The 12,642-nt window shown below is 41.6% G+C and overlaps 1 protein-coding gene across 1 annotated transcript in view; it reads right to left on the reverse strand.

The window, feature by feature from the left end:
* Positions 1-12,642, reverse strand: part of itga8 (integrin, alpha 8) — a 42,789-nt gene that overhangs the window by 5,682 nt on the left and 24,465 nt on the right. Inside the window, exons 16-24 of the mRNA XM_085422827.1 lie at positions 10,380-10,435; positions 9,599-9,756; positions 9,347-9,478; positions 8,317-8,384; positions 7,647-7,794; positions 6,893-6,985; positions 3,102-3,181; positions 2,429-2,509; positions 132-237 (exon numbers count right to left, since the gene is read on the reverse strand). Of these exons, the coding sequence (XP_085278953.1) occupies positions 132-237; positions 2,429-2,509; positions 3,102-3,181; positions 6,893-6,985; positions 7,647-7,794; positions 8,317-8,384; positions 9,347-9,478; positions 9,599-9,756; positions 10,380-10,435 (922 nt within the window). The remainder of the gene's footprint in view (positions 1-131; positions 238-2,428; positions 2,510-3,101; positions 3,182-6,892; positions 6,986-7,646; positions 7,795-8,316; positions 8,385-9,346; positions 9,479-9,598; positions 9,757-10,379; positions 10,436-12,642) is intronic.

Consider the following 12,642-nt stretch of genomic DNA (forward strand, 5'->3'; position numbering starts at 1 on the left):
AACAGCACGATAAACACAAAATAGCTCACCTTTCCATTTCTCAATCTCTTCATCTACAAATTCATCCTGTTCATTTCCTCACAGCTGATTAGACTGCCCAGCTGTGTTTCAGTGTAAGGGAGGGAATTTACCTCATAGATGTGTGTGACTTGTGGTCCAACATCATCCTCTTTAATGGGCTTCTCTTTCGGTTCCCAGTTTGGGAATGGCAGCACCACCTGAGAGGGATGAGACACCCTGGAAAGAAGAGGGAAGAGAAACAGTGTGGTGATAATAATGCATGTACACATGGATAGGTTTGGACTTTTTCTAAGTGCATTTGCACATATAAATCCTGATTTAATACTTTTCAGTTTTTATTAGAAATATTGTGTTTAAAGGCAACAGGAACTTTCTAAATTTGTATTTTTCTTATTTCTAAATATGACAAAAACAGACCATTTAAAATATCCCTGACAATGCTGCCTGATTATACAGTGCAGCACCAATACTAACTACCTTAGTTTTAACATATACTCACTGGCCACTTCATTAGGTTCACTTGTTCAACAGCTTGTTAGCACAAATATCTAAACAGGCAACCCCACATGTGCTGCAATTCAGCACATTTAGACATGCAGACATAGCCAAGTCGATTCGGTGAAGCTGAAACTAAGGATCAGGAGATTTATGCAACTTTGAATGTGGCATGTTTGTTGGTGCCAGATTTTCCCACACAACCATCTCTAAGGTTACAGAGAAAGGTCCAAAATGAGAAAACATCCAGTGAGCTTTGCTGATGTCAAAGGTCAGAAAACAGCCAGACTCCTTGAAGCTGATAGGAAGGCAACAGTAACTCAAATAACCACTTGTGGCAACCAAGCTTTGCACAAGAGCATCTTTGAATGCACATGAACCTTGAACCACAAGACCACACCAGGTCCCACTCCTGTCTACAATTCGCGTAGACTCACCAAAATTGGATAAAAGAAGACTGGAAAAGTGTTGTCTGTGTTGAGTGTTGAGTTTCGATTTCTGCTGCAACACTCAGATGGTGGAGTCAGAATTCGTTGTAAACAATTTAAAAATTTAGATCCATCCTGAATTGTTGTGGTTTGGGCTACTAGTGGTGCTGGTGTAATAGTGTGGAGGATATTTTCTTGGCACACTTTTGGCCCTGTAGTACTGAGTAAACACAGTACTACAGCCTGTATTTTATGATCACAATGTACCCATCTTCTGTTGGCTGCTTCCAGCAGGATAACACACCGTCATAAAGCTCAAATCATGTCAGATGGTTTCTTGAAGATGACAATGAGCTCATTGTACTCAAATGGCCGACACAGTCACCAAATCTCAATCCAACAGAGCACCTCTGGGATTTGGTGGAACGGGAGATTCCCATCACGGATGTGCAGCTAACAAATCTGCAGCAACTATGTGATCCTATCGAGTTAATATGGACGAAAACCTCTGAGGGATGTTTCCAGCACTTTGTTGAATCCATGCCATAAAGAATTAGAGCAGCTTTGGAGGCAAAGATGTACCTAATGAAGTGGCATTGTTAGTGCAGTTATATATATATATATATATATATATATATATATATATATATATATATATATATATATATATGAAATAGTAAAATGTTTGAAGATTTTTCTGGTGTGGAATTGTCAGTACTGTGGGCTATAATTGCCTCTTGATGATGACATTCTGATAATTTCATGGTAGTCTAAGCTAAGTGGGCAAAAATGTTTACATTCCCCACTGTGGGCATAATGTTTGCAGCTAAGTGGACATAACTGAGCCAGTTTAGCAAACAGCAGCTCTCCATGATGAGCTTAATTAAAATATCTTACTTAATTCCAGGATTAAAGTAGACATCGCATCAGACTGAAGCAAACACCACCCCCACTAATAACAGAGAATTAAAATGTGAATTGCTAAATTTTAAATGTTCATCTGAGCAGGGACATTTTTACAGTGCAAACATAGGAGCATGCCCTCGTCTTGCTTATACCAGGTCCCGCTGTGTTTGTGTGTACGGCTGACCACACCCAAACAACAACAAGTAAGGCTCCAAGCTTTGAAGTGTGTGTGTGTGTGTGTGTGTGTGTGTGTGTGGTGTGTGCGCTTGTGTGCATCAGCAGGCATACGGGAATCCATGAACATGCCAGCGGCTCCAAGGTTTTCCATGTGCACGTGATTAGCTTAGATTTATGACTAGAGATGTGTTTTTATGCTCTTTGTTTCTATCTGCAGATGAACAGGGAGCACAAATTCAAGCATTTTAATAATATCCTACAATAAAAATAAAGAAGTTTAGCCTGAAACAAGATTGTCATATTAACAAATTATCTTTAGGATAATTAGAATAATGCTTTGTTTCAAGGCAACAAAGCATTCGGCGACCGTGTCTCAGAGACTTAAGCAATGGTTGACTCACCCACGTAAATCAAGCTGAGCTTGGGCGGTGACAGACAGATTCAAACTGACCAGGTTGCTGTCGGAGTTATCTTTGTTGGAGCTGTGGAGACATTCATACGGTTAATAATAATAATAATAATAATACATTTTATTTAAATAGCGCCTTTCAAAGCACCCAAGGACACTGTACAACAGATAAAAACTGGAAATATACACAATGGTAAAATAAATGTTAAAATAAAAGAACTATAAAAAGAACAAACTGATTTTATTATTTCCAGTGAGGCTTTGATACAGTGCAAACAGAACCAAAACTCAAGATGAACTCATAATAAAGCCGGATTTTCAGGTTCAGATGACTCTGACAAGAATTCCCCTAGCAGGGGGATTGCAAAAGTCAAACATCTGCATCTAGCGATGTGAGATATTGAAAATAACGCTATTAAGCACACAGTGGGCATCTTGTGTAGAGCTTGTCTCCTGTCTGGAGCTCCTCGGGGCCATCTGTATTTTTCTGCGTCTGCGGTTAGTTTCATCAAACCACAGACAGCAACATGATCGGGACAGACACGAAACGTATTTACATGGATCAGATGAAACACAAACAGCTCTTTGTGCGTGTATGAAAGAGACAGAAACAGTGACGATGGTTGGGGGGGGGGGTTGAGCATGACTGCTGGTGGGTGTGTCACCTGTGGATCTGTAGTTCAAAGCTGATTTTTGGTCCAGCATCTTCTAGCCTTTGGACTGAAAACCTCAAGCCAACAGACAGCTGGTGAGGGCAGGAGCATGTAAAAAAACACACAAAAAACAGGGAGAACTGATCAAAAACATGACAGAAAGAATGGGTGTTGGGGCAGGGGCTGTTAAAGAAAGATGACAGAGAAATAAAATCCATCTGTACATAAAAAGTCACATTAACTAGATCAGTTTCTGGGTTCTCAAAGGCAGATTATCAAAGTTGTGTGTGTTGATAGCGCGCGAGATTCTTAAATCAGAAAAAAGCCAGACTGCAGACACACAGACACATAAAAGCCACAGTTAAGTTTCTTGTGTCTCCTCAGTTTAAATTCTCTGGACTAACTCGAAACACATGCAGGAATTAGTTCATCATCGACGGCATGGCAGCGTGCGCATGTGTGTGCACGGGTATGTGAGTTCTGCTGAACAACAGGTCAAGCACATGGATCAGAGAGGAAAATGACAGCATGCAGACGTGCACTTCAAGAGGGAGACCTGGGGGAGGAGAGGGGGAGTGATGGTGGAGTGTGGGACTACAAAGTCAAGTTATCTTTATGGATACACATGTGAGAGATGAGCAAGGCAGAGAAGCTCTACAGAGACAGGCACCAAGTGAGAACAAACCATTTGGAGAGAAGTCATCACTTTTACCTCCCGTTTCAGAGAGGGTGAAGCTTAAAATTTGTCTTTAGGGCACCTGGAACTCTGTGGTTGAAAGCTGGGAGTTAATGTTTGCAGTACTGTCCTTCAGTCGCTGTGGTCAGCTTGAATTTAGGTCGGTTAGAAAATGGGTTGTGCTTTCATGGTGCAGAAAATCTTCAAAACATCCGCCTAAACCTTCTCAAAGCAATGCATCTTTGTTATATTCTCTGCCTTACGTCAGCGCACTGTGTATTCCAAAAACTGCAGCTTGGCTAAAATACTCGGCTCCTGTGTTTGGCAGCCACAACGCTTCGCGCAGTGTGTTTAGCTCATAATTTAACAGAACAATGATTCTTTGGAACGACAGAGTGAGAAGTGGTTTATGCCAATGAAGTGGTTTAAAGGGTTTTCCGCTGACAATGTAATACTTCTTGTCAGCATCACAAGGTGGTTACTATTATTAAAATTTCAACTGACCACAGCGACCGTGTTTAAAGACGGATGAAAGTGCAAACTTTGAGCAACCAGCTGGAGGATTAAAAGTGATTTCAAATCAAGATCATGGATCACGTTGAACTCACACTCCTCTCTTTTTCCCTGCACACCTGACTCTAAACTACACTACCTGAACAAAAGTACACATTACTACTCATCATTGCTACAAGAGCTGCTTGGTTAAATACCATGAAGCTCCCGGCTCACATTTTGTGTGCTGATGTTAACGTCAGAGGTTTGGAGCTGTTACTGAGTCAGCAGAAAGTTGGTGATTTTTACACACTGTGCGCCGCAGCACTAGGAAACCTCAGTTTGTAACTTTACGTGGTCTGCCACTTTGGGGTTGAGTTGCTGTGGTTCCTAAATGGTTCCACTTTGCAATAACAATTCAATTCAATTTCATTTTATTTATATAGCGCCAAATCACAACAACAGTTGCCTCAAGGCGCTTTATATTGCACAGTAGATCGTACAATAATAGATACAGAGAAAAATCCAACAATCATATGACCCCCTATGAGCAAGCACTTTGGCAACAGTGGGAAGGAAAAACTCCCTTTTAACAGGAAGCAACCTCCGGCAGAACCAGGCTCAGGGAGGGGCGGGGCCATCTGCTGCGACCGGTTGGGGTGAGAGAAAGAAGACAGGATAAAGACATGCAGTGGAAGAAAGACAGAGATTAATAACAGATATGATTCAATGCAGAGAGGTCTGTTAACACATAGTGAGTGAGGAAGGTGACTGGAAAGGGAAAAACTCAATGCATCATGGGAATCCCCCGACAGCCTACGTCTATTGCAGCACAACTAAGGGAGGATTCATTCACCACATAAAACCACTTACAGATGATCATGGAATATCTAGGAGGGACGAAATCTCATGTACTGACGCGTTTGAACAGTCACATCCCATTACAGCATCATGCTTGATTTCAGTGTGCTCTTTAGAACGAGCCACTCTTTCAAAATGTTTGCAAACCGACTGCATGGCTAGATGTTTTTGTACAACTGTGGCAATGAGACTGAAAACACCTGAATTAAGAGATTAAGACTTCTGTGTGTTTGTTTGAAAAACAAATGTATTTATTCAAATGTGGAACTGGCGACTTCTTTTCCAAATGGTGGAACAAACCGAGAAGCTGCAGAAACTCTACTTTGGAAAAGAAAAAGAGCCACAGTGTCAGAGTAGTCACAAAAAAAGATGAAGCAAGAGAGCAACAGAAACTAAAAGTAGTGCAAAAGAAGAGGGAACCACTAAAGTGAAATGTAAGATTCAGATTTCTTCCTTTGCCTTATATATGTGAGCAACAAAAGCGGTTAGCTGAATACATCTGGGTGTTTTAAACCTGAAATCAGTCTGGATTCAACGGTGCTAGGGTGGGGAGAGTTTTTTTATTGCCATTATAAATAAAATCTGTATTTCTGATGTGATGTGGCTAGAACTGATACTTATGTTAGATCACTTTGTGGTTTGGAAACTGTGTGCAGCCATTACTCATTCCATTAATGCTCTCCAGTAGCCTCCAGCTACTATAAATATGATATGTGTATAACTGCATTTCTCCTATAACAAAAATTTGCAATCAATTAATTTAGTATTTTTCATTTATATTTTGCTGGAATCAGTAATTTAAGCACTGCAATTTTGTGAAACACTAACAAAAAACACATCTTCAAAGTAGGACTCCACTGATTGATAAATGACTGAAACTAAGATTCTGACCAGTAGAGGAAGAATGATGACAGAGATGCAGGCAGGCAGATGAATGCAAATACCAAAGCCAAAAAAACTGCTTCCCTTCAGGCGTGTACCCTTAACTCATCGCTCTGTTCATGCAGCAGAGGGTTGACCACCAGTGATGAGAACTATTTAGCTGCACAATACAACCAGAATCTGTACGGGGGACATGGAGGTATGTTCTGCATCAGCTCATGGATTCCTGAACGTTCAATGGGGCAAGCGCAGAGTTCAATATGGGAAACATCTGGATAGCTGGAGAGCTGCGCACACACACACACACACACACACACACACACACACACACACACACACACACACACACACACACACACACACACACACACACACACACACACACGTGTATGCATGCCTTGTCCTTTTACACGCTCTTGTTATGCTCTCCTCCCCCAACAGTGAAACATGACCGCATAATTGATTTATCAGAATGCTATGTGTCACCTCCAAAGAGCAAATGCACCTCTCTGCCAGCCTTGACGCCTTTAAAAAAACAACAAAAGCCCACATTCACACACATGTCATGCTTTGTAGCACATCTCTGTGTATCTGAGTGGTAGAATTTCATGTAACATGGGACCGCTCTTTACTTTACAAAGCCTTGGCTTCCTGCATGTGTCAGCCACGCACGACCTAAATGGATTATTACTACACATGCACGCTTGGACTGAATGCAAAGCCTAGCCCTGTGAATCAGACTGTGTGGAATGGAGGTCAAGGTGAACATCAGCAATCACTGGAAAGCATCAATCAGGGCGAATTAAACCTGAGGCCTAACAGTTGCGCCTTCTTAGCGTGGGTGTTGTTGAAACGTTTGTGTGTGCGTTTGCGCTTACGTGCGAGAACTCACCTCCGTCTCGGCCACCATCGGGTTCCCGAGGTCACACACCACCATCCTGGACTCATTGATCAACTTGTACTCACAGTTTAACTGAGAGAGAGACTAGAGGAGATCCAAGGTACGGAAAGACAGTAAGAGTGGGACAAGAACAGTGAATGAAAGTGACAAATAGAGAGCAGTGAGAGTCAAGTGGTGAGCGAAAAGACAAAGGGAGGCAAGTATAACACCATCAAAGGGGGATGGGAGTGAGAAGGGTGAAAAAGAGAAGGAGAGAGGCAGGGGGGAGGACAGGAGAGGAAGAGTGATGAATGCTCTGACAGTAACAATGTCATCAATCAAACAGCCCCATTACACACTCATTAGCGCACACACGTGCAAACACACACACACGCAGACGTAAACACACATATGCACACAGAAGTTGACCCTATCCATTTCCGTGGTCACTAATGCAGCTTGTAAATCATAATAGGGGCTTTTGAGCTGTTGCCAGTAGAGCATACCCGGCTGATAGCCTTGCCTTAATCATGTCTAACAAACACAAACCACAAAGACACAACAGGATGCGATGCCGGACTGTAACTGAAGCCTCAAATAGCCCACTTCCCAGTTTTTGAACTTGGCTTCAATGATGATGAGACAACAGTTTTGGTCTTATCTATTTTCAGCATCCACCCTTCTGGCCCTTAACATTAAACTGGGATAATTGATGTCAGACAAATCTGTGTGCAATGTGTGTAAAAGAGTGTGCGTGAGTATTTACCTCCACCCTGCGCTCTACTCCGATGTAGTCAGCTTCAGGCGGTAGCAATGCGTAGAGCTCTGTCTCGTAGGCTCCCTCTCCTCGGTTCACCGCAGTGATGGTCAACATGACCAGGTTGTCATCTGCAATCACCACCTCTGTGCGGTCCCTGTGTTTGTGCGTTTTATTGCAGGAAGAGAAAAAAGCAGAGGCAGGAAATAAAGCACTTTGCTGTAATTAAATATAAAAAAACAAATGTGTTTTTTTCCCCTGTAAATTCTAGTTAATAATTTTCGGGACTGGACATGTGCAATCTCATCAGCTGCAAAGAATGCAGTACCTCCGACCCCAACAATAACCCCACCAGCACACGTGTGTGTGTGTTAATCAGTCAGTAAATGCTGACAGGATGTTTGCATAATGCTGACATGGAGATATCGAACAGCTGGAAGCACTGTGGAGAATAGGTTAATTCACATATGCAACATGCACACGAGCACACTCACAAACACACGCTCCGTGGTAAACGGGGCCATAATGTGAGCAACTTTAGTGTAAACTTGGCGCATTGTGTGAGGAATAACAGACACAGTTGCTTTGGTTTCGCTGTGTGTGCGTGGGTGCCTGCGTTTGGCTGTCTGAAGTGTTGGGTGTTTAGAAGTTCAGGTCAAAGGGTGCCGCCGCGTCTTACATGCTGGCAGAGAGCTGGAGGTCCGGGATACAAATATTGTCGTCGCCGCAGTCGAGGAGGATGTAAGCCTGAGAGGAAGAGGGGCACAAAGAGAGGAGTGAGATGAGGACACGGAAGGATGCAGGTGCTCTATATATATAACATATACACATTCACACAGGCCTTTGGTTTGTTGTGTTGCTGCCTGATTTGGGCAGAGATCTGACTTCTGTCTCTCTGCGGCTACTATGATAGTCCTCGGTTTGTTGCTGTTTTGTTTTATTACGACACTTAACGTCCAAAAATTTAAGGAAGTGTAACTGAGCGAGCTAATTTTAATGGAAACAATAAAATAAATCCTTCTTATTAAAAACGATAAACAATATGGGCAGTGCTCCTCTTTTCACCATGACCTCATATGATCCATGTTTCCAGTGAACATAGTTCAGTGCTGAAAAGCTTCTTAATGTTTATATTAACTCAATTCACACATGGGAGCGCAACCAAACGAGTGCATATTCTTCCATCATAACAAGTCTGAAAATGGCCTAGAGCTGGATCGTAGCGTACATCAGGGCCTTTCTTAGTTTTTTGCTATTTTTATTAAGTAAATATACTGCTCCAAACTCTAGATTATAACAGTTTCATCTGCAAAGGTAAACTGCGCTGTCCCATCCCGGGAAATGATAGACTCCAAGTTGATTTTAGGTGAATCAGATGGTTTATATTTGGGAGTCAGTCTTTTTGTGTCCAAGACAAGCATTTTAAATCAAGCAATGACTGAATAAAATATGATCTCAGGTCGATTCTGGATCTCTTTTGGGCTTAGCGAAGTTGAGTTAGTTCAATTTTTACAGCCCAGTGTCACAAATCACAAATTTGTTCCATAGGTCTTCAACAACCTAAAGCCTCCTTTCTTCTGATAAAGAAAAGCTCCCCCAAAGAATCCATTAAACAGGGCCAACTAAGGAGAAATCCTTCTTTGATGTGCCGTGTACACTGTACTGTACAGCATTATGTGTTTATATGTACATACAACATGTATGCTTACATGCTCTTGGAGGAAGGTGCTGCTGTAGTGGTTAAGGACAGGTGGAAGACTTTGGTCAAGAGTAGCTGGAGCCAGGCTGTAGTTGAGAGCGAGTGAGATGGGGCTCAGCTTGTCCCTGAACTCATCCTCCTCCTGGAATAAAGTGTGAATGAGAATGAGAGAAACGTGCTGTCAGTCATTCACAACCTCACTTACAAAGCTCATTAACTATTTCTTGTATGTGTGTTCGTGTGCACGGTTTGATTTTCTCACTCTGAGGTAAATTGTGTAGCTCAGGCATGCACGTGGGCGACTGTGACCCAGCCTCAGGAGTCCCATGCGCTGAGGCTGCTCGGTGTCCAAGAAAAGCACTCTCTTCACTCCACCCCTGGAGCCTTTGAGCCAATCGAGCTGCAGCTCCGCTCTCAGGTCTGCACAGAAGATAATAATAAATAAGTAGAGATTAAATTTGAGTTAACAGGTAGACGATTCAGCCAATCCGACACTACTTAACTGTTGAACCTAAAGCGGAGATGTCAAACTCATTTGACATCACGGGCCACATTCAGCCCACTTTGATCTTAAGTAGGGCAAAGCAGTGAAAGACATTTAACTAAATATTTAATTCCTGAAAATTTCTTATTGTAAGTAAAAGAACTGCAACTTCAACAGTGGGTGTTTTCTTTATAATAAATAAATAAAATTACAGGAAAAAATCTGTTAGCAGATTGCCCAGGGTGCCCTGTACAAAGAGAACATACAGTTTTTATTAATTCATATTTTTCCACTGTGGACTGAAGTCTTTGTTGGGCCTTATGTTTCACAGCCATGCTCTAAAGGGTCTGGGTTCGATGTGACTTTCCATTAGATATGGGATAAAGTCCTATTTGCATTTGCGTGTTTGTGTGTCTTCTATCTCATCTATTGCTCCTCACACCCACCTTTGTTCTCCACTCTGATTGGTGTATAAGAGCAGAAGATTCCCAGCAGGAAACTCTAATAATGATACAGTATGTACAGCAGAGCCGATTTCAGCTACTGCACAGCTGCTTACCTACAGAGCTGGGGATGCCCACACCACTCACGGCTGCACAAACATCCACTTTGAGGCTACGAGAAAGGAAAATTGGAAAAAGAGACAAGAGGTAACAAATTTGAGTCTCACATGTGTTCCGATGGTAGTTCTAGTTAATTTGTGTGTAAGAGAACGCAAACTGGTGCACACTACTGGAAATGTCAGGGTTTTTTTTTTTAAAGGGATTTCCCAAGTGCTGTTAAAGAGAAAGGATGTTTTTAACATGGCTTTTCCAAAGATCCTAGCTAGAAGTTTCATTTTAATTTAATTTTTATTATTTATTCATTTATTTGCTGCATGTGTTCTCCACACATTCTCATGACATTTGTATAAATGTTAAAAAAAAATCAGAATGACTAAAAAAAAACAACAACCCACAAACAAGGCACTTCTTCCTTCCTGCACTCCACGGGGCACGGGGAATTACCACAGTGCCCCCTGCCCATTAGACACACAGATATGGGAGACTGGGAAACACTTCTGCATTTCCTCAATTTATGTGGGTATTACCCTATGTGCAAGTGTTTTTTCTGAGCGTGCATGTGCGTTATCGCCACTTTAATCAAGGACAGGAACTCTCACACAGGAAGGCCTGTGCTGTTAATAACCACTAATCTGGGGAAGCTTGTGGATGCAATGCTCCTCTTACACTGACGACTCAGCAAGTGTGAGCCAGTGTGAGGGAATTACAGTGCTTCATGTGATCATTATTTCTTTGGTTTCAGTTCACCAACACTAACAAGCAGAATGCAGCTGTTGCAGATTCCTGTGTTTGCTAATAATTAGGTTCCCAATTAGATGACACAATGATGATGAGCTGGTTTTTCTTCAAGTGTGATGCAGGGTTAATGGTTTCTGTTGTCGGCCCCCCTCTTTTTTATGAGTGTTTCTCTTGACCCTGGCCTTGAGTGTAGCCATTTGGTTCATATATAAACACTTACATTTCCAAGACGACTGGATAACATGTTGCGCAGTTCTTTTCTAAAATAACAGGCCCTAAAACTTGCTACAGACCAGTCGCCTTTTTCTCTTTCCTCTACTTCTTCATCCTCTTCTCCCAGCGCCAGTTTGTGCCGCATCTTAACCACTACATTGAAATCAGAGAGCTGAGCATGAGATTTTCTGAAAAAATAATTACCAGCTAATCTTTAAAAGGGCTGTTTAAGCTTGGGACAAATTGTTTTTGGCCTCACAAACAAGCTATGAACAGAACATGCCGTTGCCTCTTGGGTTCATAGGGAAAACATGTCAAGGCTCAGTCACACCAGAGTAAAAATAGGATCACATCCTCTTTGTGTCTAGGAAAATCGGTGGCTGTCCGGTGATCGCACCGAATGTTTTTGCTATCACAGGCCGATTGCAAGTAGCTGCAGCCAACACTTTTGATTGCAAGGCAATTACAGACGTCACAAAGTGAGATGTCACTATTTGTGGGAGGATTTCAGAATTTCTGTTTCAAATTTGTGAGGTTCTGTCCATATATGAATTTCTGTTTAATGTGAATTTCTGTGTCTGTAGATGGCAAAGATCTGCGATAAACAGCAACAGATTCATCACATTGACTATTATCAAAAACAGACTACGTGTGATTTCCAACTGGACCCCATTCAGTTGGAAATCATTCCATGTGTAAATAATCATTCTGTACATTCGATAATCTTTAATCCTACAACTGTTTACAACTTGCATAGTTCCCATTTCTGTATAGCTGTATATCCCAGATTCTGTAAAGTTATTTATTTCATATTCTGTATAGTTTTTCATATTTATATCCTGTTCATATCCTGTACATAGCTTGTACTCACTACAGCCTGTACATACTTATAGTTATAGAATATTCACAACATACTTCATACCGTGTACATTATAACATACCATAATAGACCCATTTCTGTAATATACTCACATATCTATATTATTGCTAATATATATTGTAATATATCTATATCACTAAAGCACTTCTGGATGGATGCAAACTGCATTTCGTTGCCCTGTACCTGTGCATGTGCAATGACAATAAAGTTGAATTCTATTCTATTCTATTCTATTCTATTCTATTCTATTCTATTCTATTCAGTTGCAGACTGAGAGCAGACTTCACCTTATGGCTGACTGTGAGTGGTCACAGATCTGGTAACCACCATCGAAGCAACCATTGGAAAGGCGATGAATGAGTTTGCACAAAGTCACAATCATTTTGTCATTGTTTTCCCTCGTGTGAGCGTAACATCAACAAAGATTT

Source organism: Rhamphochromis longiceps, linkage group LG11, assembly GCF_057381845.1.
Source record: "Rhamphochromis longiceps isolate RC_006_pf linkage group LG11, R_longiceps_female_GT1.1, whole genome shotgun sequence".
In the NCBI taxonomy this organism is placed as follows: Eukaryota; Metazoa; Chordata; class Actinopteri; order Cichliformes; family Cichlidae; genus Rhamphochromis; species Rhamphochromis longiceps.